The sequence below is a fragment of the Ciconia boyciana genome, chromosome 6 (genome assembly GCF_034638445.1).
Source record: "Ciconia boyciana chromosome 6, ASM3463844v1, whole genome shotgun sequence".
Classification (NCBI taxonomy): Eukaryota; Metazoa; Chordata; class Aves; order Ciconiiformes; family Ciconiidae; genus Ciconia; species Ciconia boyciana.
The window spans coordinates 60,603,907-60,631,902 of NC_132939.1; the positions used below are offsets into that span (position 1 = coordinate 60,603,907).

The following is a 27,996-nucleotide window of genomic DNA, read 5'->3' on the forward strand; positions in this document are numbered from 1 at the left end:
ACCTGAGACAGTGATCTGGAGGCAGGGTCTCAATGTGTTTTTGTAAGTGCTCCAATGAAGTTTTGCCTTATTGTTTTTATGCAGCTGTAAAACATTGTGTACAGCTGCAGTACACATAGAATTCTCTTCCTCGGGTATCTGTTTCAAATTCAGCCTGATCTGATTTTTAGAATTGTTAATTAAAATTTCACTCTCAGCTGCCAGAGACTTGATGTTGAAGGCACTGAATCAAATTCAAGGTCAAAAATCCCTTTGCATTTATTGATACATCATTAAGAACTGCCTCTGAGATGATAGATTGGGAATAAACTGTGAAGACATGTAACTAGAAGAAGGAAACATGTAAATGTAAAATGCTTTTAGCAAGCAAATGCAAGCCAAAATAGAATAAAAGAGATTTCCTTCTTTGTCTTCAGTATTAGCATTTTTGTACATTGGTTTTCTGTTTCTATTCAGTTCTGTCTAGAGCTCATACATCATAGTTCAGGTGTATTCTTGTATGAGTAGATGCATATATTCATAGCTAGTTTTGCATTTTCTCCTCATTTTTGTGAGACATGGAAAGGTTTTCAGTTTCTTAAAAGCCAAGAGTTTTATTCCTTGTTCTCCGTAGTAAATAGAGCTAACTTTTTGTGCAGGTAAAGTAACTCTGTGATTATAGGTGTAGAAAATCATGCTTACATGTAACTGAAGACATTTGGCTTTGCAGTGCCCTGTAAGAACTCCTCTACCTTTTTATTGCCTGCACTTTGGTAGTGTTATTTGACCAACGTAGAAGTAATCTACCCATGTTAACATTAATTATACTGTGGGGTCTGTATCACCAGATAAGATTTCCTCAAATAAAGACATTGATGTGAAACAAATTTGAAAACAAAGCAATATCTTTCTTGCTTTCCCTTTTTGACAAAGTATTATTGTTTTTTATATGTCACTGTTGTTCTCAAAGAATAATTTATTCTTGAAACTTGCAATAAGTGTATTGCATTGGCAGGCTTTTATGTAAATACGCACGTTGAGTGTGTAAGACAATAAATATTACAATTTCTGTTCGTGTAAGATACAGACTTTTTAAATCCTAATTTATATTTGCATTTCTTATTAAAACCAGCTAAGATTCCTGGTATTAAACACCAGCTTTGTAGATCATGAAGCATAGCTGTACATACTGGTATTCCAAGAATTCATTTTGATTTCATTTTCTGAAGAAACTTTAGTAAATAGTTAATTTTTTTTCTGCTTCTGAGCTTAATAAAAGGCATATTCAGCTTTTATTATGCAAACCTTTGTTTTTTAGTGTTTGATAGCTGAATATTACAATACTGACATAGCATACATATAAATAACTTTTGCTATGAAGTCAGCCACTCTAGGTGGAAGGCTTATGTGCCTCCCTCCTTACCAGTACACCTCTGCATTGCCTCCCTATGTCTCTGTGAAGACTTTATTTTGAAATTGATTTACACCTGTTGCTTATACTGTGCTTCTGTAAATAGTAATTGACAGTGCTGATATGGTTCTGAATGAGAAATACTCAAATAGAAATACAGTAATATCCCAGCATGAAAGAAAGACTTAGTTTTCATGTTGTTGCTTGATACAGAAGGTTGAAGAGAATGAAGTGGAAAACTCATCAGGGAAATTGCTTCTTTAAAATCATGCAAAAACCTTTTCGACAAAGAACAAATCTCTTAAGAACTCTTCTTTGAAAGATACAATACCTGAAGCATGGCATCACTTCTTTCTTTCTTTATGATATTTCAGAATTCAGTTCTGCAATAATTTAACTTTGCTAGTGTTAGGTTTGATTTTTCTCTCTGAAAATTTTGATCATACAACAGAACAGTTAAGATTTGTAATTTAAGGGGGGGAGGGGGAGCAAAGCTTTTGTTATTGCTATTACTTATACACCAGAAAAACAACTGCATGCTATTTGTGCAATCATGTTTCTAACATGGAGGGAATTAAAAATACATTTGCTAGACTAAAGTTCTTAAGTATGTTGATTTTAAAAAACAAAACAAAATCCCGAACAACCCCAAACCCCACAAACTAGTATCTCATGTGTGATTAAAAATTTTTTTTTTTAATTGGCACTTCAGCAAGAACCTAAAATTACTTGCGTAGATTTTTACTGGTGGATTTTCTATTTCCCTGGGATGTTTTCCATAAACCTTTATGCTCTTTTTGAGAGTTTTATGTAACATTTTGTTTGTGTTTTACAGATTAACTTCCTTTGACTTCCATATATAACCTCTGTTGTACATGTTTCCTTGAATAAATGAGAGGTGTATACCACGCATGAGTCCTTGCTTTGTTGTTGCTAACACTCATGTCAAATATTTTAAATTGTGTGCACTCTAGCTTTTGAAATGTGCAAATTTAATGCTAGGAAAAAGCAGTAAGCCTATGTTATGTGGCAGCTGTTGCCTGTGTTTGTTAGTGTTTTGGTTCATTATTCTGCTAAGCCTTTGCTTTATGAAAGCATTTAAAACTCGTGCTTGACTTTGACTGTTAGTAGTCTTGCTTCAGGAGAAAGAAAAGCTGGTTAATATCTAATGTGATCTGTATGGATAAACCTTTGCATGTTATTGGAAGGCACTGGGAACTTTGCATCAGTCAGTTGTCTCTAAAGCTGTAGGTAGCGTTGCAGGATTAGGGCCTCATTGTGTTGTGAATAGTTCATCAAATATATAGGCGAAGTACTCGGTAGTTTTGAAATCATTAAAGAGGAAAAAAAATAGTGAAAAATCAAGGCACACCTACTACATTCTGAGTAATGTACAGATGCTTCGGGATAAAGGACATCAGACATTCTTGTTGTGGTCACCATGATGGTAGGAAGCTTAAGGCTGATCTTGAATTTCATTACACACACTTTAAAATATTTTTGTTAAATTTTGTATATGTTTGAGAAATGCAGATAAATTATTAATCCTCATCTCAAACACCAGTAGATATTACAGTTAATGCAGTGATATTTTGACTGTCAGTGGCTCCTGTGTAGGTGATTAATTTTTTTTTCCTCATCTGTTGCTTTCAATACAGTTTTCTAGGGTGGTTGTTACCACTGCTCAGAGCATTGTAAAGCCAGAAGCATAACCAAAGTTAATAGCAGCAACTATCTTAGTTCCCTTCACTTTGAAATGTTTAAAATAAAAGATTTTAAAATGCTTTTTGAAATCGATTCTGGAGACTTACCTAGCTGAGGCAGAAAGTACTAAACTAATGTTTGTTGTAGCTTTTCCAAGTTAAATGCTGCCTATGTGACAAACTTACTTGTTTCACATTTTTTTCCCTAAACCGTCTGAATGTTTTGATGCTTTTGTAAGAAGCTGCATAAAATTGAAACTGAGAATTAGCTAATTAAAAATCAATGCTAAGTCAGTGTATTAATTTGATGTACTTTAAAAATTGAGATTTTGAGTTGAAATTAAATCAGTTGCCTGAAATGTTTAAGCTCTTGAGGAGCTTGTCATTTTTTTTGTTTTATATGTAATTTAGAACTGAATATAAACATATTCTAAGTTATGTAGTTATCTTAAAGGGTATCCCTCAGATCAGTTTTGGGGCATTGTTGAACTCCCTTAACTGTGCATTGCTCGTTGTTATGCTTGTGTTTTTAGAGCTGTTAGTTTTCAGCTATTCTGATTGGTTTATCCTTGCATGTTCACTGTCCTGGTTGCAGCATGAAGCGTGCCAGTTCTCTGAATGTTCTTAACATGGGTGGCAAGGCTACTGAAGATCATTTTCAAGTAAGAAGCCCTACAATACTCTTACAAAAATAGATATCAGTAGTAGGGTTTGGGATAAAAAGAGTACGATAAATGATAAAACAACAAACTCCTAGTGATTGGTAAGATCCTACTTCAGTAAGATGTTTAAAGCATATGCTTAAGGCATCACTCCGTAACAGTTTTGTGAATTATGCTTAGTTTTAAGCAAGTGCTTAAGTCCAACCAGTAAAGAGCATTGGCTTTTATGATATCAACCGGTCTCTGGTTTTAGACCTTCTAACTACTACAGTGGATGTGAAACTTCTGGATTCTTACGTTTTTGTAAAGACTAATTAAAAAACCAAGAACTTTCAAAGCCCAGTTACTAAGTATTTTTGACTTCGGTCCCTTTATTGCAAAGGGCCGGATCATCTTAACTGCTGTACATTTGCAGATTCCCTTAAATGCTACTTCAGTTGTTTCTGAGGTTGTACAGGAGTAGTCTCTAAAAGGTTGTCTGATCTGTGTTATGCTTCTGCTAATATAAAACCTTATTTTGCTTAACTGTATATGGCGTGCCCGATTGCTTCTTCCCATTTCCTTTTTTTACCTAGTAAGTCACCATTTCTTACATTGTCAAATAAGCTAGCAATGTTCTGCATTCTAAACACTGTTGTGCATTTTACTAACACAGTAACTGCAACTAATTTTAGGAAGATAAAATTGCTTCTGTACTAACAAAACTGTATGCGAGGATCTTCATCACTGTTTGTCCTACGGTAGCAAGAGACCCCAAACTGTATGGCTCTCATTTTACTGTTGAGTGGCATAAAGGTGTCCTAACTATATTATCTCTAATGAACGTACTGCAGAGTCTTCTGTGGTGTGAAATGTATGCAAAACTTTGCTTAGGGTGAACTTCAGCCAAAAGTAATCCAGGGTAAAGCAGAATCCTTTGCAGCAACAGTACCAAGGTTTCAAAATGTCATGCCCCAGGTGCCCCTAAACTGGATCCCTAGTATATAATTGATGTCACTTCCGGAAGAGTAATTTATTGTTTGTGTGTACACTGCGATATTAAAATTGGTTCTCACTTCTTGTGAACTTTTCTAGTTCGCCCACTGTAGACACTCATGGCAGTTCCCCTAGATGGGCTCTTGCATTTCTGGTAAGACTTGGGTCAGGATTGTAAAGGGTGTATATACATATCAATAGATCTTTGCAGCTTTGATAGTTGAAAGTTGGGGGAAAAGATGTTTATTAGAATATGGAAGAGTGTCCCCTTACCCAACATGAACAAGGCCAGTTCTCTGTAGTTCCTTATATTTGTTTGTTCCTGTTTGTTAAAACTAGTAATTTTGTTTACTTGCTTGAACTGTCTGGACATCTGCTTAATTTCTTTGTTTGTTTTTTTTCCCCCTTCACACAGGAACGAAATAATTGTCTGACAGACTCGAGAGTTCTGAGTGTCAGTCATACTGATTTGGCGCATTGAGATTCTTGGACAGAAGCGAGCTAATATTCCTTGGTGAATAAAGAAGCACTGAGACCTTCAAAGCTTTGGTTCCTCATCATTATGTATAGGAACACCTAGTTTGTAGATTTTGTTGGTTTTTTCCCAATGGACTGCTGTTTTTACTTTTCTAAATAGGAACGATTTTAAACACAGCATTAGTGGGTATTTTCTTCTAAAGGAAAACTATATAGATATATATTGCTCATTGCACTGCTCCCATTCATGCTACTTACGTTGATTTCTTGAATAGATCTGAATATTACAGCAGCCAAAAAAATGTAAAAATACGAACATATTTAAAGCATACCAAAATGCAAAGATGTTTGAAAATGCAGGCAAAATTAAATGTGTAGCAGTAGAGATATACAGTGCTGGAATGAGAAAAGGATAAATTTATGTGCATTACTGTATGAATTCAAATTGAGCATACTGTATTGGTGGGGCTTTCCTTTGCACCACAGATTATTGTAATATTAGAAACCTTAGCTGGCAAAACGGCACTTAGACACGGCTTACTTAACCACTAGACTGAGCTATTAAATTTTACAGAAGAGGTGGTTGGGGTTACATTACATATAGATAGCATGAATAGCAATACCTGTGACCATAACTTTTGACACTTGTTGACGTAAGTCTTAGGGCACAATAATTGAGGGAGATAGGATGGTTCACGTTGATCAGGAGAAATAGAAAATGTTTTGACCTTTACCTTGTCTGGTTGACGAATACTGAAGTTTTGGACTGCAACTGTCCCAGAGCAGCTGCTGTTGCTCTTAGGGAAACATCAAGCCTCAGGTTGACTTTCTTGCTTGTCCACTGGAATTCACAATCCCCTTCTCTGTTTGCTGGAAGTGCTCCAACATTTCCTTATGCTGATCCCAAATCCTGCCTTTCTCCGTAATAGCTGATGACAGCAGGAGCAGGCAACTGCACGCTAGGCTGTTACACTGCGGAGTAGCTGCTGTGCAAAGGACCACTCAAACGTGAAGGGCTCCAGTGGAAGCACTAGATGGCTGTAAGTGGCAAGCAACTCGTTTGACCACACATCCATGTTAAATCTGCTTACAGTTAATATATATGCTGTCTGTATACAAGACTGCTGCTGGAACTAAGTATGTATGTTTTAAGTATTTTACAGACACTAGTATTTTGCTATCCTTTTTGCTTTTCTGTAAAGCTTGTAATTTTGTTCATCTTTTGTAAAAATTCTTATTCATGTGAAGTTGGATGAGAAAGTAAAAAAAACAACCAGTGTGTGTACAAATGTATTTGTGGTCATAGTTGTGAGCTGGAAGACGCTGAACGACATTAACTTCGGGAAAAGCTGGAATATTCATTCAAGGTTAGCGCCAACTGAAGGAGGTAAAACACAGGGACATAAGCAAGTTTTAGTATTTGAACAGGCTGTGAAGAGTCATTAGGATTAGTACTTCGTAGAAGTATTTGACTGGCTTTGCATCTGGTTTTAAGTTGCGTTACAGTACCTGATGCAAAAAGTTGTATGTGTAATGCACTTGATATGTTTACCAGGAGGTACCTTATTAGCATCTCTTTCAAGAAAGCTGCATATGGTATACCTGCTATAAGGACGGTTTAGAAACGGTGGGATATGATGCTGCTAATATGTAGGAGTTTTAGCACAGAGTAGTGCAATTCATTAATGAACTCGAGCAACAAAAAGTTGTTGCTCAGTTATCTTAACAATATATACTCATATAATGTAGACTCCTGAGTTTTAATCTTTTTTATTAAGAGCTTTTTATATAAAAATATACATAATATATATACTTTTTTTCCCCCTAAAGCAAAACATGTTATACCCACCCCCTGGTGAATTTGGTTCTCTGCACAAAGCCAGACTGAGCTAGCTTTGCACAAGGAACTGTACATCAGGTTGCCAGGCTGGGTGGGAACCCATGTCCAAGCGACAGGCAGGCTGGGGAGAGGGCAGGAGAGCCCTGCCGCAGCTGCCGCCTCACTGAGCAGCCTGCGATGGTGTCATCTGTCCCTCTGGCTGTCCCCGTGAGAAACTCGCTGCAAACACCCCTTGCAGTCAACCTGTTTCACACCAGCATGGCGCTACTGCTGCAGGAGCGGCTCGATGGGCCTTGTAACATGGGGTTCTGGAGAGCTCAGTGTTTCACTTAGAGACTGTTGTGAAAGTCTGACTACCAGAAAAACCTCACAAAACTATTTAGACACAGAACTGACTTTGGTAATAAGGAATTACTTAAATTGAAGAATGTGTTTTCTACATTCATCTTTTTCAGCTTTGAAGGAAAATTATTTTTGGAGCCTCTCAAAAAAAAAAAACAAACCCCAAAACAAAACTTGTGTAAATAGTAATAAAATATTTAACCATGCCCAGTTACAATGTAGATGGAGTTTTAAAATGCAAGACCATGGTATGGTGGTAGTGAGGGAACTTTCTCGTTGAGGATTGTACTCTTGGTGGCATTACGAGTACTGTGCTTTTAAATGTTTTAAACCTTTATATAGTATTTTAAAGTGTGGTGGAAGGTTAAATTGTTGAGCTACTGGTTATTAAACAATTCTTACATTTAAAAGGTCAATTTTATTTTTTTCAGAGAGGAAACAAATTTCAAGACTCCTGTAATCCACAAATGATAGCCAGGTCCTTATAGTTATGAGCCAATGAGCTAGTTGCAGTTGGAGAAAAACTTGGGAAGTACAAAACAAATTCTAAGGTCAACCTGCCTTATGTTTGCATCATGAATTAATTACTGTCAGGACATGGTTTGTATACATTTACATTTCAGGTGGGCTTCTCACTTGGCTTTTATGTAAGATTTTCTTCCTGAATTTCCTCTGTTTCAGTTGTAGCTAAGAGTCTCTATAAAGTATAAAACCAAAATACCCAATTGTATATAGAATTCTGGGGTATCTTCAGTACCGAACTAAATCAACAGCTCTGCTGAAACAGCGAACTAGAAAAGACCTTCAAAATTCCCAGACATCTTGTTAGGAAAACTGCAACCGTGGTAGTGCGATTTTGGTTTTAACCTAGTATGTCTGTCGTTGCCCAGAATTGTAAGGGTGAACTTCATTAAAACTTAATAAGAACTCCAGATTAGGCCAGTTCCTCTCGATTCTCCTGCGAACACTGGCTAGTTCCTCTGGGGCGTACACTCAGCAAGGGTCGCATGTGGGATGAATCGTGCGTTAAATTGTTACTGATAGAAAGGTGCCTGTTGCCCTTCTGTCTCTGGTTGTGCACTAGTCTTTAGGAATATTGGCAATATTTGTTCTTGAGTTTAGATCTTACTAAATATTATTGCAAAATGTAAGTGTTTCATGATTTGCTCCTTTTAGAGAAATAATTGAACTATTGCTGTGATGTTTGTGCTTGCAGTACTGCAGTGATAGAACATAGCACTTACTGCGTCCACTTGTTTTTCTGTTGTTTACCTAGAGTTTGTACCTTTTCTTAAAACAAACACCACCCCCCAAGCCCTCCTGAATGGCAGTAAATTAAAATGGTTTTAAGCTTGAGAAGTATTTGTGCTTAAATTGTACCATTTGAATCCAGTAATGTTGAAAATGGTGTGGTTCTGTTGTAAATATATAGTAAAAGGGGCGTGCAGTGCTTCGTTGAAAGTGTTTACAATACTTGATGAGTTCAAGTTACTTTAGTTTTTGTTATGCAGGTCATGTATTTTGTCTGAAAGCTGCTAAGACAATTGCATTTTTGGTAATGTTAGCCTGTACTGAGAGAATAAATGTTAAAAGATGTGATGCTGTGAAGTTTACAGTTTCATTGTAGCAACTTTACATTGTCACAGACTTTCAGAAGTATCGGTATAAACGTTGGTGCTTTTTTTTTTTTTTTAAATAGTTGAATAGAAGGAAATCTTGAACATCTATATTTGATTATCCCACCCCCCCCAACCACTCTCAGTAGTCTCAGTACACTGAATAGTCAAGGTCAATCTTTTTTTAAAAAAAAGCCCAAACCAACAAAGCAAGAAGCAAAGCACAGTGCCACCATCTGATAGAGGTCAAAAGACCTGAGGTGTTGGGAAAATGCTTACGCTCATAATGTTCTTTAGTTATGGCTGCTTTGAAATAAGAAATATTTAGAGGAGAACCATAGTTGGAAGTTCATTTAATGCTCCAGCTACATCAAAAAGCTTGAAGCTGCTCTAATGGTTGTACTGGCACACACAATTGAGGGAGAGACTAAAAATTGTATACAGCATGGAACAAGCATAGTGAAGTAGTTTTTAAAATCAGATCAATCCTTAGGCTCCCTGTATTTATACTCAAGCCACAATTCAAGCATGGAAAGTTACTGAGTCTTTAGTCTTAAATTATGTAGAAGCATTATACAGTAGTGGTGGCAGGTTACAGTGTAATTAAGCCAGATGAGCTCTGTGCAATCAGGAATGGTATTTTCTGTTTTCTAGGGTGTGGTTTAAAAAACAAAACCAAAACCCAACACCAGCAAAACCAGAAAACCATTTGTAATGTCAGTGTATCCTTCTTGAGGAGAACTTTCCCCCTGCCCCACCCTGATCTGTGGATTTCATGTTTGATTTTAAAAAAATAATAAACCTCCCAAGATTGGCTTTAGGATGCTGCATTTTGATCTCCACGTGTAGTTACTGCTTGTCACAGCTATGGATGAAATCCTGTTCAGAGTTCACCTGTTTGTCTTGCCCCATAAAACTTTGTTGAAAATAAACTTCCACAAATGTTATTTGTAACAAATAGTAGTAATTCACTGTGATTTCATCAAAAAACTTGTAGTGAGCTTGTTTAGTGGTTTACTACATCTGTTTTGTTAATAGGTCAGTTGTGTAAATTCTTTATCTTTACCAAGCACAAATGAATTTGGTTCTACTTTTCCAAAGCAATGTTCCCAGAACCCTATGATCTCTCTGCTGAAAAAGGCCTCTTTAAATACATCATAGATCTGTAGATTAATTTGAAACTGTTTAAAAGTTTCTCAAGTGTCATGTAAGGTTTCTTTTCAAAGTGTAGAAAAATATTTAAATACGTAGTCTTACAGGATAAAGATGATATGCTTAATACACTCTAGAATGTAAATCTTCTTTGTAAAAATTACTTCAATTTTTTCCTGTATGGAAACAAATCTCAGTTGTGAAATCCAAAGATGAATAAAGCTGTATAAAGGGAAGGTTCTTAAATTGCATTTATTAAAACTTAAGCATGTTTCAACACTTTTGACACAAGGCTTCAAAGAGGGCACGTGCTTTGTTCAGTTGTCATGAGGGTCTGCACCCCCAGAGCAGTACTAATCTCAGATGAACAACAGTCCAGATTTCTGACTGTGGATGCAAGTAACTGAAGAAGGGGTGGAGGCTGCAGATGAACATTCAGCTGCTGCAGGTGATTGACTGTAAGCTTGGGGGTCAGTTGCATTTTAGAGGTTCAGGGTTTGTGTGTGATGATGAGCTAGGAAACATACTGTAACATACTTGGACTCAGATTCTGGAGAGTTAAGTAAGAGCCAACAAGGGCAGTGACAGGAAGACTTGCTCAGGTGAGATGTTACTTATATTTGTTGGTAAAAGTGGTTTTCATCAAGTAAACTGGGACTTTGGTTACAGACCCACCTCTGACTCTTTAACACTTATATTGCATTCCTGCAAGCAGTCACATTGTAAAAGGAGCTATCAAAATATTACAAAACTGAGCCTCAAGATGTGTCTCGGACTCTTCTGAACATGGTTCACAGTGAGGCAAGCTCTTGGGATTGGAGCCTGGGCTTTGGTGAAGCTCTTCTGTAAATGGATGTTTGGGTAGGAGTTGACTATTAGGGGTTGTCCCATTAATCAGCTACATCTGTCTCGGGCTTTTTTTTTTAAATCAAATTAGTACAATACAATGAGCAATATATTGGCTGAAGTTCCTGTCCCAGATAAACAGGCCAGGATCAGAAGAGAGTAATTTGAGTGTTACCTGTGCTGCATTAGTTTATCTTCATTAAAGCTGTTAGGAAGGAGGCGCATGGAGCATTAGGATTTGAAGACTGAGGTAGCCATGCCTCTGAGCTATAGTGCTCTCACTTTTTCCATAGACTGAGTACACAAAGACTTCTGGGCTTCATGGTTGGATTTTATTAAAAAAATAATGGAGAACATAGTCATTGTCAAACACAGGGAATTAAGACATTTTAGAAAAGAGATTTAGAGACAATTTCTTATGCTATTTGCACAAGGTCCCCTGTGATGACTGAAGGGATCTCAGAAGGCACTGAAAGCAACTCATCCTTCCTTCTGCTTGCTCAGTGTTCCCTTCCTTCAGCTTCAAGGCATGACTGTGCCTGTTCTCCTCAAGAACTTCCCTGAGGCAGTCACACAGTCCCTGTCTTCCTGGGTCTCTTTTCCTTGCATCATACTCAGCTGTCCTCTGAGAAGTCTTCTGCCAGGGAGAGTCTTCTGAGCCAGTGCACAGCTAGACAAAACTTGTCCTTTCTGCTACCCAGCTGCATGCTTCCACAAGGCTATAGCCTCAAAGAGTATTACTGGGGGCCAGGGGAAAGGTAGGGGAGGGGGCTATTTCACTAATATAGTGTACCTGAAGAACGCAGAAGGAATGTGTCTGCACTTGCTTTGTACCAAGAGACAGTCAATCCTCTGAACTTGGATTTATGGAAGAGATTTTGTTGTTTAGACTACAGAGAACAAAAGGTTCTCATTTGCCCAAAGATAGAACTGAGCAGTGCAACTACACAGAAAAACATAAGCCTCTGGTAGACCTCTTGTTTGGGCAACCTGGGGAAGCAGGTAGAGGAAGGGGGAAATCTGAAAGCTTAACAAATATGTGATATCATACACTGATAAGAGCAGGCACTCACATAACAGGCCAAATAAGGTCTAAGGCCTTTGGAAAATGTGTGTGAGTAACTTCATCTAGCTTGCTTTCACACTCAATGCAGGAAAAAAAAAAACCTAGAAAAAGCAGATGTCAGCAGTAGTCTGAAGACAACAACAAAAAAGATGGGTTAAACTGTGCAAAGATGGAAAAACAAACATGTAAAGCTTTAACAATAACAACAACAACCGGAGAAGAGTAATAGCTCCACGGATGGATGCAAACAGCTAAAGGTGCCCTTCAGAAGCACAATTTATCTAAGAGCCCAGCGGTATGGACAGAAGGTACTAGAGGCAGCGCTCCAAAGCTGATCATAATGCTACCCAGATCCAACACAACACAGAGCAGTGCAGAGCATCAGGAAGAACATGAACAGAGCCCTTGCTCTGAAACTGCCTGGTTACACAGCTTCAGAGATGGGCAAACGGAACAAGGGGATGGGGGTGTGTGGTTTGTTGTTTTTTAAATGGAAGAGGCTAAAGAGGCACTTGCTGTGAGGGGAGGGAACTGGAAAGCAGGAAGAGTGGAAAAGAACCATTTCCCAAAAATTTGTAGTAGTTCTATGAAGATACACCCATATAGTACAAAAGCAGTACAATTTTAATTTTTACTATAAGATGTTAAAATCAAGTATCTTTCTGGTATTTTTTAAAAAAATCCTAATATTAATAACAAGTGGTTTTAAAATAGGATAGCTGCTTTGTGACAAAGCAGCTTTGCTTTATATTATTTCTGAGGCCCTGTAGAGAGAAGAATGGCTATATGTAATGGCAGCACAAGGACTAGAAACACCATCAGGCAATATTAACTGGTTGAATTTGAGTCCCTTTGGGTCTGGAAACAGAGAAGGTATACACTTGCAGTAAATGCTGTTTCTAGTTTGGTATGCTATTAAAATTAAAAATCAGGTCTCCCCTAACATGGGGATTGCCACATCACGCTTCATTGTGCGGCCACCACCGGTCCACAGCTTTACTCTCCTTCAGAAAACCTACCTCACGAGGAAAAGCTGGTGAACTTATATCCAAGTATAAAAATATCTTCTTTCACAATGCAGACAAGGCTTAATATATTGTCTTATCACTGTTGATGTATTTCAGCACCTATCTATCTCATCTAGGAAGAATTTCATTTTACTAGTAATTCTTCCTGAAGCAAAGTAGTTTGATACATTTTTGGAGGAGGATGCTTTACTATGCAAAGGATTTATTTTATTCCTTTTACACCTTCCAGTTTTACGGTATAGTAGCAAGAGCAGGGAGGGAGATGAGGAGCAAAAACTACTCTTAAAGTCCTCACACTTCCAGTGTGGTGTGACGCAACTCCAGATGCTTGTTCAGGTTGTGATATCCGGCTGACCATCAGTCTCATTAGCAGTTGATTTGCCCAGGTTATTCCAAGTGCTGGAGAGACTCTGTTATCCACTACACTGTAAAGAAAGCATTACACATTTGATTGTGATAGGAAAATAGCAACAGAAAATGGTTGAACTTTAAGTATTTGAAGTGTGTAACTGCTGGCCCTGGATTCCATTTGAAGGTGTGTTTAGAAATGTTGGGTAGATATAACACCATGTACGTATTACTTCAACCCAAAGTTTAAAACAATTTTTTTTCCTGGAAAACGTACAATCTCTCTAGTAAAAGAATTAAAAGATAACCAGGGAAAGAAACCTGAGCCTTAGCCTTGTTCTGTGTGAGTTTCTGAATCTGAAGACATAACTAACTCCTTGCAAAAACACATTTATGTAGCACCTAGCTTATCTAGTAAGTCAAGATTATAGTTAGGATTCAAACAACAAATACATATGTTTGAATCCTGTTAATATCTTGCTGTCAAAATATACTTTTTTTTCTTCTTGGCAACTAACAAAACCAACCCGTAAGGTTTGGTTGCTATATTTTTTTTAAGCGGACTGAAAATGCACTTGGTTATATCAGAGACAAGAAGAGATGCAAAAATACTCCTGTGTAAGCAAGTACACCAGCCATTAACTCCAGAGAATTTTCCCCCCTAACTGGCTGATTAGGGATTACCACATAAGTGTATCTGACAGTTTCTTCCACTTTACAGCACATTAGTTATTGCTGACCTCCAGCAAATGCAGCATTGCCGGGTAAATGCACTACTGCTCTCAATATGCTCTGGTAGTTTGTATTGGAGTTATAAAAAAATATAGTGGTTCCATGCTGCTGTGTACAACATTGTTACATTTCTCTTGTGGATGACTTACCTACAACTGCACTGAGCAGCTTCTGACTCGCTCACTGCATCGGTCACCTAAAGCAGAAAAACAACATTTGAAGTTGACCTGTAGTTACATATTTGTTTTTAGCAAACAGAAGGGCAGGGAAGGGAACAAAGCCAAGAAAATCCAAGTTATTGGATCACATATTAAGCCAAGTTAGAAAACCCTTATTCTTTCAAGGCAAATGAAAAGGGAGTTGTGAAGTATTATCTTAGTTTACAGTGCTACAACTATTTAGCTACCTACAGCTTACATGGATTTAACTACTACTAGATGCTTAATTTGTTAAAAAAACCACCACCAAAAAAAGCACACACACAAAACTGTTCTGATGCTGCATCTGCAGATAAAAGGTCCTGAAGCCCAAATCTCTGACCGTGTCCTGTTCTCAATGATTTCACTACCTTTGAAGGCCTGCTTAATGGAGCAGTTTGCCTTTGACTACAACCTAGAAAAATCCACACCTCTTGACTCCCTCTATTGTCTTTTAATGTCATGATTCTTCCACACAAGTTCTTCACAAAGCACAGCAAATTAAGTTATAGGTACTTCTCTAAATACAATATACAGATGGATTACTTTACACCTGTAATCTTCCTCAATGTTATTATATTCACAATTTATTTCTGTAACTACGGACTTGATGTAATGAGTCATTTTCCATTAGAATACAGTCTTGAAGGACCCTATGTTAGCAAGGGGTCAGAGTGTTGTCATTCAGCATCAGGCAGTCACCTAAACTGTTGTGAGCCAGCACCAACATAAAACTCCTGTCAGAGGAGGCAGATCTAAGAAGCTGTCTTAAATCACTCGTTTTCCCTCTCATGGGAAAGAGACGGGATACATCTAGTCTTGTCTTACCCTTAAATCAGATCTTTTGCCTGCTAGGTGGGCCCTCAAAACCCCCTGGAAAAAGGCAGACAGCCCCCAGAAGCTAGCCAAGGAACCTGACTCCATTGGTTGGCTTCATAGCGTAACTGCTGAAACACACAAACCTTTGCTTAACGAAGAGCAAAATCTGAACAGTGCTTCCCAAGGAGAACAAATTGTCTCTACTAATACCAAAATTCAGAAAGCAGTTACGGGAAATCTCAGTTTTCCTGAAAAGCTATCTGACCCTATGAAAGATTATGTAAGAAAAAGTTGGTTAAAAAATTAGGAGTAACTCGAGGCTGAAATTTAAATCCTACTGAATCTTAATGGGAATCTTACTGAAAATAAAAACACTGTGCATGCCTGAGAGCTGTTCAAATTACTGCTATGTATGAATTCTAATATACTCCCTTCCAGTTATGGTAGTAAATGTAAGGTTTTACACACTGCCCGTTCTGTAGTTCCAGAACTCCTAGGAAACAGAAGCAAATCAAACAAATAACAGTTGACTTGATGTTTCTAGGCCCTCTTTCTTCCCGATATAAAATTCTTCTTGTTTGTTACTTCTCAAGTTCAACTTTTCTCCCTACCTCTTTTCTTCTGCTGTGAGAAGGAAACCTCAGGGCTGAATACTTACTCGTTTGAATGAAGGGCTTCCTGGAAAGGACGTTTCCCAACAATGGCCTGCCTGCACATTTACTTACCCCTTTCTCAGGCCACATTCCAAGTGTGAATGCTTCATCTCCAGCATTCATCTGCTCCTTCAATTTGTGATAAGACTAAGAGCAGTGCCATGCCGCTTCCACAAGACAGAAGTAGCGTCTAGTCTAGTTTTCTCAAAAGAATATTCTTTCTGACTAGTATCACTGTGGCCTTTTTTTGGTTCAGCTCGAGTCAGCTTGCATGCATTCTAACGCTTTAGTAGTCTCAGCAGTTACACAACAATGCTGAGCTTCACAAAAATGCAGCAAAGTCCCTGGTGTTTCACTATCTCCTGCATATGTGGAATATAACTGTGCATGCAGAGTTCCCAGAGCAATCCTGCTGGCAATGGCATTTGAAGCTATTGTTAGGAAAGAACTCTTTTAGTTTGATGCTTCGTGCAGTTGCTATATATATATCTATTTTCGTTAGCTTTAATGGATGACCTTTCAGAACATTAACAGTCTCTAAAAGCTTAAATGATGTTCTTAAACTTTGAGAAGTTAAAACTTACTAGTTTAAAGTACACCAGTTTAAGGAAACTTCATTTTCCATCAGTCATTAATACTCAGTTGACAGTGTTAAATACAACACCAAGAAATCTGCATACACAGATTTTCCCCTCTCTGTCCCAGCCATTTATTAAATGGTCCCTATAAAATAAGAAGCAATTTTGATGTCATACCTGATTAATGCACATTATTGGAGTCCTGAATCTAGTGCTTAAACTGTGAAGCTGTGCTCCAAATGTCTGCAAATACCGAGCCTTCATAACAGAATCTGAAACTCCAAATTCGCATCGAAACAAAGCAGCAATAGAGTCTATGACCACCAACCGCACCATGCCTCTTGTGAGCAGTAGGGAAATCCTTCTAGTAATGCAGTTGTGGAAGGTATCCTACCACAAAATACAAACAGCCAGCATTAAAACAGTTCAAAAACCTCTATTTGTAAAATCAAGATAGTAACTACAGGCATCATCACTGAAACACAAGCTGATGGAGTTTCTCATCATAAAGCAAATTTGTGGATCTTTAAGTCTCATTAGTAACCATTTTTCACAAGTGTCTTGTAGTTTTACCTTAGGAAAAAAATAGACCGAACTGCAACGTACAGTTATCTGCAGCTCTGACTTAAATCAATTATTTACCAACATTTCAAAATCTCAAGAATGCAATACTACAACCCTAAACCATTCCTATTTTGCAGGAGTGGTTCTCACTGAAGCACTGAGGACTCGAGACTAGCATCAAATATTCAAAACAGAAGTTAGAGACTATGCTGCTGTTCCACTAATGACATATTAAATGTGACAGTAAAATACATAGTTGCTACATCAAATCCATATTGATCAAGAGTCTTATAAACATGAGTAGCTGCAACTTATATCCTCCCTATTAAAAGTTTTACTAATTGAATATTTTGAAGTCACCAAACATTTCAATTGCAGGAAGTTTAACTAACAAATATTTTGTAGGGTACAACTTCTATCACGTAAGAATAATCATGTTAGTCAGATGAAAGGTCCTTGTAAAGACCACAATCTTGTCTTTAACAGTGTGATCTACAGCAGCTGACCAGAAAGGAGAACAAGCTCACGGTGATAATCACAGCTTCTGGCCATCAGAAATTTCAATGTTGGCAAAAAAAGCAATAATGTGAGAGTCACAGTTCATCTGATTGGTGCCACTCTTCACATCTAAATAGAGGTTCACAGCTAAGAGCTTATATGCATCCAAAATTACATATAGCATCCTCTAGAATTCCACAGCTTTTAGAACTAAATTGTAATTCTCAAGTCTGAATTACAGCAAGATCTATTCTACTAAATGAGCTGCTTTTTACAAAATAAATAATATAATATCAAAGGCTTTTTTTTTTTTTTTTTTAAACTGAGGGAAATAAATTACTCTGAAGAATATATAACTGCTTTCCATTCTGGAAAATGGATTTTTTTTTGTTTCCATTACTGGTATATCTACAGGAAACTATGTTGCACTTCAAACACTTCAGTGTTTGTATGTGGTCCTTCTGTTCGTACAAGACTCATTCTTTTCAAGTGAATACATGAACAACTGGACTCTTCCGAATGTAGCAAGTCAAAAAAATTTTGATGTGAAAGAAAATACAGAATGTAATTGTGATTTGGGTTTCTACTTCAGTTGCTGTAATCTGCCTATCTCTATATAGCAATGCATTCTATGTATATGGATACACACACATGCACACACACACACAAACTGAATCTATACATAGCAATATATGAATGGTAATAATCTATTGTGCAGTTGCTGGACTTACCAGTGACTGTAGTGTTTTACTTTTAAGGGTATTTTAGAGGCATGTACATACTACTGTAGGGTGATTGTCTCCTTTTTACAATAACATACTCTGTATGTTCCACAAACTACAATTAGAACTTTAATTAATATTTCCAATGAAAGGGACATGGAAAAGGTAGCTTAGCTGCTGCCTGGACCACACAGTGAATAAGTGGCAAGCACACTAACGTACAAGAGCTTCTTACACTTGCAAACTATGATTAAAAAACCCCCAACAATTGGAATGATTTAACAAGTGCCACTTTCAAGCCTTAGAGAAAACAAAACTTCTGACCACCTGATCAGTAAAGAGCATATTCATGGCTACTTAAGAAAAAGCACAAAAGTGTGGGATTACAAGGCAAGAATACACTACTGAAGTTTGTATCTTTTCCACTCCAATTCTGTTATGACGTCTTACAGGCAGAGGTTCAAGAGAGCTGCACTGCTGTGGTTATGCTGTGCCATTACCTATTCCAGGCATCATTTTTTGTATCCTTTCCTCCCATCTGTTTAAACTGCAGTTTAACAACTCTGGTGTTATATTGCAAGTTAGTCAGGATAAACACCACCTTTTGCATATATATTTATACCCTGTCTCCAAACTCAATGAAGATGTCTCTAGGAGCTGCAGTAAAACCAGTAGCAATAAGTCTACTACATTTTAATAAACATAATGACTTACAAAAATCTACTACATTATTTACTCTAAAAATATTAATATTTATCTTTTAATACCCTTCATAATAAAACACTGTAATAGACAGTTCTCTAACAGCAAATTGCAAGAGATTAAGAAGCATTCATTACAGATCTTAGTTCACTTTCAGCCTTTTGAAAGGTCTCCTATATCAAAAAAACCCTGTGGTTACTGGATTATAGCGTAATAATTATGCATTCTTAATTTGTGCTACTACTTACTAGGTCTGCTGCATGCTCAACAAAAATACTGTTTCCAAATTTGATCTTCTGTATGATTTCAGCTGGAACATCTGCACGCAGCTTATGCTGTTGATCTATGAGTTGTTGCAAACGTTTACTTGGGAATACATCTTCTGTACAAATGTAGACAGCTCCTATAATCAAGAAAGCCACCTCTATTATTACAACAGGGCTCTTACACATGCAGTCTTCTTAACAGCACAAAAATAAAATAATACATTCTGCACCCAAAAGCTAGCCATACGTACCTGGAAATTCATGTTACATTTTTTTCAGCCATATTGAATCAACCATGAACAACAAAAACCCCACTCCTATGACTTTCCTGTAGTTGCCAGGTCCTTTTTGGGCGCCTGCTGACACAACGGGATTTTTGTACTCTCCACTAGGTGACACTCATCTTGCACAGCTGCGGAACACCTGCCCACCTAACTTGGGTGATTACGAGTATTGTAATTTATCCAACCCACAAATAGAGCAATACTGCATAGTTTGCCTGTTTTGGTCACAAATCCAAAACACAGCACTATACTACAAAGAAAATGAACTATCCCAGCCAAAACCAGTACAACTAGTATTTTGATTAATTTCAGTTACTGTTTTCAAGTTTCTTGTTTTTAAATTTACATATGGAGGGGTACTTATTGCCACAATTTGTAAGCCAGTTTAAAGAGGATCACTCATCCAATCTCGGTCCAATTAACTCTTCCTGAAAATGGTAGATTAGATAAAAACCATTATACTTCAATCACATTACTGTGAGTGATGTCTATATATTTTTACTGTGGTTTCTGGTTAACAAGTATGCATTATTGCAGAGAAAGTGAACCATACACATCAAAGATGTTGGGGAAAAAAAACAGAAATACATGCAATATTTTCTTTATTAAAAATTGTTACTGTTATTGCAGAACTAGCCAGAATTATCAGCTAACCTTTATAGGGTTCCATCTAAGGATTAAGTTCATTCACTAAAGTGGTTGAAGCTGCTAGCACAGCTTGGCAGCTGATGTGTTTGGCAACACCAGACAATTTCTCCTAAGTGGACCAATTTTCATATCACTCTCCAATTGGACAGTGATAGCTGAATATCAAATAGGGAGGTGAGGAACTTTACTACGGGCAGTTCATGCATTCCTAATCAGATTTTCAGTTTCACTATTTCTAAAAAGCCAGCAAGTCAAGAAAAATTTCTAATCACAAATTTGACATTACCTATATCTAGCACCAATACTCACTCAGATAAGCAAATTATGTCTTGCAACGCTTACGTCACAAAACTGAAAATCTTTATGGTGCAAATTCAAAACCAAGCAAATAAAGAAATAATAAAGAAATAATAAAGAAATAATAAAGAAATAATAAAGAAATAATAAAGAAATAATAAAGAAATAATAAAGAAATAATAAAGAAATAATAAAGAAATAATAAAGAAATAATAAAGAAATAATAAAGAAATAATAAAGAAATAATAAAGAAATAATAAAGAAATAATAAAGAAATAATAAAGAAATAATAAAGAAATAATAAAGAAATAATAAAGAAATAATAAAGAAATAATAAAGAAATAATAAAGACCACCAAGAGATGCAGCTTCCTTAAGCCCATGTGGTTTCTGAATTTCATACCGACAAAAGCTCTGCTAACTTGTGTTGAGATAACAGTTCCTGAAGTAAAACATACTGGACTTCTCAACTACCACTCTTATTCACAGCTGATTGCCTTTTGCACAACATTGCCTAATTCTGAAAGGCAGGGATTTCTTTACCATGAATACTGGCTTACAGAGAAGTCACCTGCTCTCTAAAAATCAGACCTGCCTTAAGCAGTATGTCCCTTGTGCTCTCCTTGCTTTACTTAAAAACGATGGAATGTCTGCTACTTGAGACTTCATGGTGGCTGTTTTTTCAAATGCAGATATGCACTTCTAGATAGATAGGTGCTCAATTGGTTAGATAATTGTATTTCAACCCAGAGTTATTGCAACATTCAATACATTTCAAAATGGAAAACCTAAGAAACTTGCTGAAAAAAAATACATTTTTCCACAATTAACTTATCTGGAGAAAAAGAAATGTAAAATTCTTCTGAAGACCTTCTTTGCAGATAATTTCAGTACAGTAATAAGAACAGTGATAAGAACAAACACAAGGTAAAAGCAGAAGAGTATAAAACAATCAAGCAATCTTATTGTATTACAAACATATGCAACTGTGGCCCAGTTTCACATTTATACCTGGTGAACAAGTAAATCCAGGCAAACAAGATAGTCCTAGAGCCATAATACCTGTAGGCAAAAAAGAACAGCTGGAGAAGCAAAAATCTGGTCCCCTCTTCTCCACTGGTCCAACAACCTAGGTTTAAAATTCCTGGTCAATAGATACACACTGTCCTCTTTGTAAAATCATTACAGTGATTTTAAAGTTCAAGTGAACACATTTATTGAGGCTAACTTTTTTTAGTGAAACACTTGTAAAAATGATCAAGAAGATAAGTCCTTCGTAAGAACAGTTCTATTTCATAGACTATTTCCTGCCTCAGTTTAGTTTTGTAAATACCAGCATTCAGACACCTGCCAATCTTCTACTCTGCTGTAACGCTTCTTTGACACCAGTTAAATCTACTACAGCAGATATTGTATTCTGAGTGCAGAACTGGTCCATTTGTGATTTTTCCAAAACCATACAGTGGGACAACCTTATTTTTTTTTCTTTAAGCGCTGCTCATTTCACAAAACCATTATGTAATTTTTATATTGAATTTTAAGAGAGTTAAGCCACATAAAATATATCAGATGAGCTTTGCCTTGGCTTAAAATTTGAGTTTCACAGTACAATGAAAATAGCACTCTCTCCTGCTGGACCTTCATCAAGCCTCTTCAGAGAATACACACCCATGCATTAAAAATAAGGGAGGTGCTTCATAGCAAAGTTACAAGGGCTAGAAGAGATTGACAAATAACTAAACTCAATATTAAAGACTGATGCCTAATTATGAGGCAAAAGCACATATATGAGGCAAAGATATTCACATATCTTTAAAGATAAGTGAACTGTCACAACAGAAATAAAGAGGAGACGAGTACAACACAAACAGAAAAGCCTATGGCATTGTGCTATGTACAGTTTATTAGGAAGCTGTCAACACTGACAGCAAGTCAAGAGTCAGCGTAGTTATCACTTTTGAGAAAGAAGCTGAGAGACTCTTAGGAAGTCAGTCATCCCCTGTGATCTTACAAGCATCTTTCCTCACAGGTCCACAAAAACCAAAGAGAAAACAGCTATTTCATCAAATCCCAGTGCTTTACTGTTATTTAGGCTGATAAAAGTGCTATGCTGGTTGTTAACCAAAAAACACTCCAAAACCAAAACAAAAAACACTAAAAAACCCTCACTCTCAAAGAAGGACAAATTTTGAGTCCTATGAACATAACCTGTCATGCACCAAACCACCTTGTTAACAAGAATCAGTAGCAAACATTTTTTTTCTAATTCAGAATTCTAATACAGATATGAATGTCACATTATATTCATGTATTACTTACGAATATGGGCTTATAAAATAAATTCGGCCAACATGCGATTGACCATAACTGACATTCTTAGAATGGCAAAAAGATAACCTTGAGGCAAAGGATGTCCCAATTTCTTTGTTTGCTGCCAACCTCCTAGCACTGAGAATGGTAAACAAGATTAGCACTAAGTTAAATGAAGTAAACACACAATAAATCTATACTGTGTGAAGAAATGTATTTCAACATCACCACCTAAGAGAAGGGAAGTTTCTAGCACTAAAAAAACCCACAAAAAAACAACCCGCCACAATTTTAAATCATTAGCAAAGTTTTAGCACTGAGCTTAAAATTCTATTGGTAGTGCTAGACTTCTGTGATAGTTACTAAGCATTGTTGTTTTCCTCAAGTTTTGTAAAGAATAAAACTCCTCATACTTAACATAAGCTTTTAATTCCTGTATTTCTCATAAGAGACTCAACACAACCCTTATTTATAGGCTGCGGAGAAATCAAGTCTCATTTTCTAAGTGCTATGCAAACAATATCTGCTGCTATGACTGTACGCAGTCTAACATACAGCAAGATACCACACTGAGAGTAAAGAACTGTAATAATTAGGATTCCACCACTCCCTTAGCTCTCCAACTCCAGCAGCAGGATATTTCTGCCTTCTATACCTGCAAGATCCTCAAAAGTTCTGTCCTCTCAGCCCTTCCAAAACGCTCTGGTTCTCTCACAGGAGCATTGATATGATGGCCATTCTATCCTATCTTCCATGGAACACTTAGGAGTGGGTAGATGGGGAACACAGACACAACAAAGCAATCGTAAGGGCACCAAGTGCTAGGAGCATAAGAAACAAGAACCATCTTCAAACACAAACAATGAAAAGACTTGCCATTTATGTAGCCCTACAAGGAAGACTGTAGTCTGGTACAAGAGACAAGAGTGCCATTGGGCACCTTCTTCTGTACCTGTTCTGGTTTGTTCCTTTGTTTCAACATAAACAGGGAGAAGTGCTGGGGCACGAATAAAAAAGTATTTGCATTCAAACTATTTGCAGCAGTTAGCAGCAGCACACAAAGGAATCAAACAAAATATATTTGCTTCTGCTCTGATGAATGACGTAACTTAAAGCTAAGTAATGTAAGCCACAGGCTAATTACTACCCTTTAAGCAAGATCTTCATTTGGACATTCCATGACTTTTCTGCATGGGTGGACATAGTACAAGAAATAATTAAGTTTCCCCACAACAAACCACTGAGCTGCCAAATTAAACCCAGTGCTGCACAGAAAGAAGAGCAAGATCTCAGCCAAAACACACCTCAGGTAGACTACCACGGCACTGAACTCTCAGAAGTGACACAAGTTTCCTCCCTTTCTAAGACAGCATATAATATTAAAAAATAAAAATATTAGGAGTTAGATTAATGTGATAGGTGGTTAAAAAAACCATACCCTAATCAAAGAATAAACCTACTTTCTTTTCTTCCTTACTTTCTTTTCTTACCTACTTACTTTTCTTCCCGGCAAAACCGGGAAAATCGCAGGTACAAAACAATGTTAACTTTCTTCAACTAGATTTCCATCAATTTTACTCTGTAAATCACTTTAATTATTGTTATAAAACTAAATATTCTTTGAAATTTGAAACCCCCAACTAGGGAATATTTACCCTATACCCAAGATGTTTGTGGAAAATTATCTGACAAGCTGTTTTGCTGTGGTTGTTACTTGAGGAGTTAATAAGTACTTATGACAGCAACGCTTTTCATATATTGTTTGCTTATGTCTAGTTTAATCCACAGTGGCAGGCAGGTAAACAACAGCCAATAGTAATTTTGTATTAAATGATGTTGTGATGCAGGGCATGTGCACAGCATGCGTTTCTCTGTAAAGACGCATTACTGACTAACTAGCTTACTACTAATGCTGTTGCAGAAGAGTAAGACATGAACTGAATATGTGCGCCTACTTCAATGCACTGATGATGTTTGTAAAGACAATATATTCTTCCAAATGGCAAATTAATCAATATTTACATTTCTGTACTTACCAGACTCTAATCCACCGTATTTGTAAGGATACTGCACACAAAGGCACAGTTGTAAACCAATCTGAGTCTTCCCAGCAGAACTTTCCCCGGCGAGTTCTGTGATTCCCACTAAAGGAATGCCACCTTTTAACAAGTTATCTAGTACTGAACATCCTAGGCTTAGCTTCTGGTGTTGGGAGGTGAGATGATCTGCATCTTGGTAGAGCTGAAGTGCTGCAGGGTTTTGGATTTTTTTTAATGATTAAAAAGAAAAAAAAAAGAAAAAAAAGGAGTTTCATTTAGTATCTTTCTAACACACAATGATACAACATAGAGGCTGTATACCAGGTTTATATCTACAAGGGATGCTTTCTTTGTTGATGGGAGATTTTTCTAATTCAGCCTGGTCCTCCCCACCTCCCTTTCCCCACAGGGCCTACTAATTGAATAGCTGTTCAAAAATTGATAGTTTACACTGAGCCCTTTCTTCCTCTAAAACTTTTTTCCTCTCTCTGCCTCTATGGAAAGCTACACTCTGGGAAAATATTGCCAGCACGGTTCATGCACAGCAATTATGGAAATGGAAAGCTACAGCAGACTATGAAACAGCGCAGCAGGCACGTGGCCAAGGCCTGAAGATATATGCAAATCACAAGAAAATAAATTCTAAGTACAGAGCTGCCATGAAGCATTTGTTCAGAAGGAGCTATTAGGTCCTGCTTGGTTTGGAATGAGGTGTTTATATCAAATCAGTTTATATAGTTTATAATGTATCATATAAGTTTTTCAACTAGTCTTAGTCCAAAAGGAAAATAGTGAGAGAGGTGGGGGGGGAGAGAAAGAAAGAAAAAGGAAAACTTTTGTTCCTCTAATCAAGTTTTCCAGACTGGAGAATCATTTTGTCCTGTTTCAAGTGGGCTTGATCCTGAAGAATGACACCCATCCACTTCCATCTACCTTCAAGGTCTCAGGGGAGCTGTCCTTAGGACAGTTAAATAATTTACTACCGCAAAACTAAAACACTTGCCTTTTAATTTTCAGAATCACTGCGTCAATGAGGAGCCAAAACCATATTTTCTCCCAATGACAGTATTTTAAGACTTAAATAGAACAGGTTTTTCGTATTGACTATATTACCTGTAAGCATACTGTTTCTCCTCAGCGTGTGGGAGACTGTTTTCAGTAAGCACTGTATATCTGCACTGGATAGTTTCATCAATCTTTGCAAGTCTGCTCCAGAAAGATTTAAAATCTCTTTTATTGATTTTATGTCAGCTGAAATTAGAAGAATTTTTATAAATACTTTTGGCTGGATTACAGTCTTATTCAAAAAAGAAAAAGTTTTCCCACGTTCTACTACTCATTTACTTAAAGTTTATCTACTCTGCATTCTTGTAAGCTGGGCAGGCAACATTTACTTTGAATGTATCAGCACATGCTATAAAATTGTTTGGAAAATTATTATTGGAGCATGGGCAAAAGCCATCACTTCTAATTACTCAAAAAACTTGCTTATGAAATACTTAATTACAGGTCCAAACTGTTAGTGTACATGTATATGCTTGTACCCACAAACACACAATTATGTAAAGGAAGACACGATGGTGACAGATGCATTAGTGAGACATTGGCAAATTAAGTTACCTTTCTTAAGGGCAGCAATTACTTTAGGGTTCAAGTCAAACTGGTCCCAATCCATTTCCTGATACAGCACCGGGATGAACAGAGCATCAGGTAATTATCTGTTTTTAAAGTGGCTTTTATCAGATATACATGCAACAAAAAAATAAGCATCATTCAGTGTCAAAAGTTTGTAGGATTTTTTTTAACAATATATTTATCAATTATCTTAGAAAAGTAACGATGATTCAGCACATTGGCAGAAGTCTTCTCAGACAGCGGTTCACATATATCCTATTAAAGAGTCCAACTAATAACACTGCAGTTAAGAACTACTTGTAATTTTAATTGCTTGTAATTCTGCATAGTGCTTTTGCTCTGGATTGAAGCTTGCAAATACATTGGATAGTCATTTCTATCCTGCCACCCTTTACATGAGTTGTTGATTTTCAAATAGAAAAAAAATCTCATGCACGTGCAATTTGGGGTGACCCAGGACTATTCATACATTGGATAGTCAAATATATTTTGATTAGCTAAAAGCAAATTTAGTATTAAAACATTAATATCAGTTTGTTTCTTGTAACAACGTTAAGCACATGTGAGGTTTGTAACTATTATTCGGATCATTTTTATGCAGGATTGCAGCAGACACATAAAGAATATATGACTTAATGAACAATCCCTTATTTAACACGGGGGAGGAGAGGTTGCCATGGATCCCGATAACAGAACAAACGTAGGAGAAGAAACAGTTATTTTGAAACAACACACACGGAAAGCAGCATTCTGACAAGGGCTGAGAGTCGAAACTTACTGAAATTAATGATGACCATAACGACCTTCGACGGAAGGACCCCAAACCATTTTGTACACTCCACTCACACGGAGCCGCTCCATTGCGGGCAGTTTGAGGCGCTGAGATGGGAAGGACATCACCAGGAGCAATTACCGGAAAGCCAGGCGCGTCCCACGGAGCGGCGCCGACAGAGGCCGCCCGGGACTACCGCAGCCCGCCCCGGCACCAAGAAAGGTGAGCGGCAACACCCCTCCGCGGCCCGTTCCTCAGAGGGGAGCGCGGTGAGAGACGGCTGAGGGGGAAGCAGAGCAGCTGGGCCGGGCACACCACACCACACCACACCACACCACACCACCAGCCTCGCAGCACCCCGGCCTTGCCAGGAGCCTCCTCGCCGCAGCCGGCGCCCTCACGGGAGACTTCGAGGCGGCCAGGAGGGGCTGGCGGCGGAGGGACAACGCCTCAGCGACCCCCTCCCACCCCCGGGACGGGGCCCGGGCGCAGAGCCGCCACGCCGCCCTCAGCCCCGTTACGAACCCCCCGCCAGAGCGGCCGCAAAAGGCCGTAGCCAATGGGCGAGCAGCTTGCCTGCGACGTCGCCAGTCGCAGGCCAATCAGAACTCCTCAAAGCGACCGCTCCGGCAAGACAGCCAATGGCAGGGCGCTGCTCAAGGAGCAGGCGGGACGCTTTTCGCTCCGGTAACGATCTCTTCCGCGGGGCTGGACGGGGAGTGGCGGAGAGGAGCGTTCGCCACTGCCGGCGGTGGCACAGACGGCTCGGTGGAGCCCCTCAGGGCAGGCGCCACCCCACCAGCCGCGGAGCCACTCCTCCAGGCCGCGGCCAGCTG

The 27,996-nt window shown here is 37.9% G+C and overlaps 2 protein-coding genes across 11 annotated transcripts in view; one reads left to right on the forward strand and one right to left on the reverse strand.

Annotated features, from left to right (window-relative positions):
• Positions 1-10,407, forward strand: part of KLC1 (kinesin light chain 1) — a 51,275-nt gene extending 40,868 nt beyond the window's left edge. For 2 of the 6 annotated variants that reach the window (XM_072864963.1, XM_072864962.1), the window contains 2 exons: positions 3,689-3,755; positions 5,146-10,406. In XM_072864963.1, the coding sequence (XP_072721064.1) occupies positions 3,689-3,755; positions 5,146-5,211 (133 nt within the window). In that variant the 3' untranslated portion in view covers positions 5,212-10,406. The other 4 variants (XM_072864967.1, XM_072864968.1, XM_072864965.1 and 1 more) reach the window with 3 other exon arrangements.
• Positions 10,408-11,324: 917 nt separating this feature from the next.
• Positions 11,325-27,983, reverse strand: XRCC3 (X-ray repair cross complementing 3). Of its 5 annotated transcripts, none has more exons than XM_072865598.1 (8): positions 27,167-27,980; positions 26,374-26,431; positions 25,867-26,004; positions 24,751-24,963; positions 19,159-19,313; positions 16,602-16,814; positions 14,327-14,373; positions 11,325-13,522 (listed from the first exon to the last, which is right to left on the reverse strand). In XM_072865598.1, exons 2-8 carry the CDS (start codon positions 26,426-26,428, stop codon positions 13,300-13,302), a joined length of 1,044 nt encoding a protein of 347 aa, XP_072721699.1. In that variant the 5' UTR covers positions 26,429-26,431; positions 27,167-27,980; the 3' UTR covers positions 11,325-13,299. The 5 variants fall into 5 exon arrangements, with proteins under 5 accessions (XP_072721699.1, XP_072721698.1, XP_072721697.1 ...); XM_072865597.1 differs by having other exon boundaries at positions 26,374-26,471; positions 27,167-27,979; XM_072865596.1 differs by having other exon boundaries at positions 26,374-26,486; positions 27,167-27,979.
• Between the last annotated feature and the right edge of the window lie 13 nt (positions 27,984-27,996).

Excerpts from the sequence above, each read along its gene's own strand:
- XRCC3 (XM_072865598.1), bottom strand. The coding sequence starts at position 26,428 with ATGGATTGGGACCAGTTTGACTTGAACCCTAAAGTAATTGCTGCCCTT. Across the intron at positions 24,964-25,866 it reads GAGAAACAGTATGCTTACAG|CACTTCAGCTCTACCAAGAT; the intron begins GTAATATAGTCA and ends AAAACCCTGCAG. Across the intron at positions 13,523-14,326 it reads GCTGCTCAGTGCAGTTGTAG|TGTAGTGGATAACAGAGTCT; the intron begins GTAAGTCATCCA and ends CTTTCTTTACAG.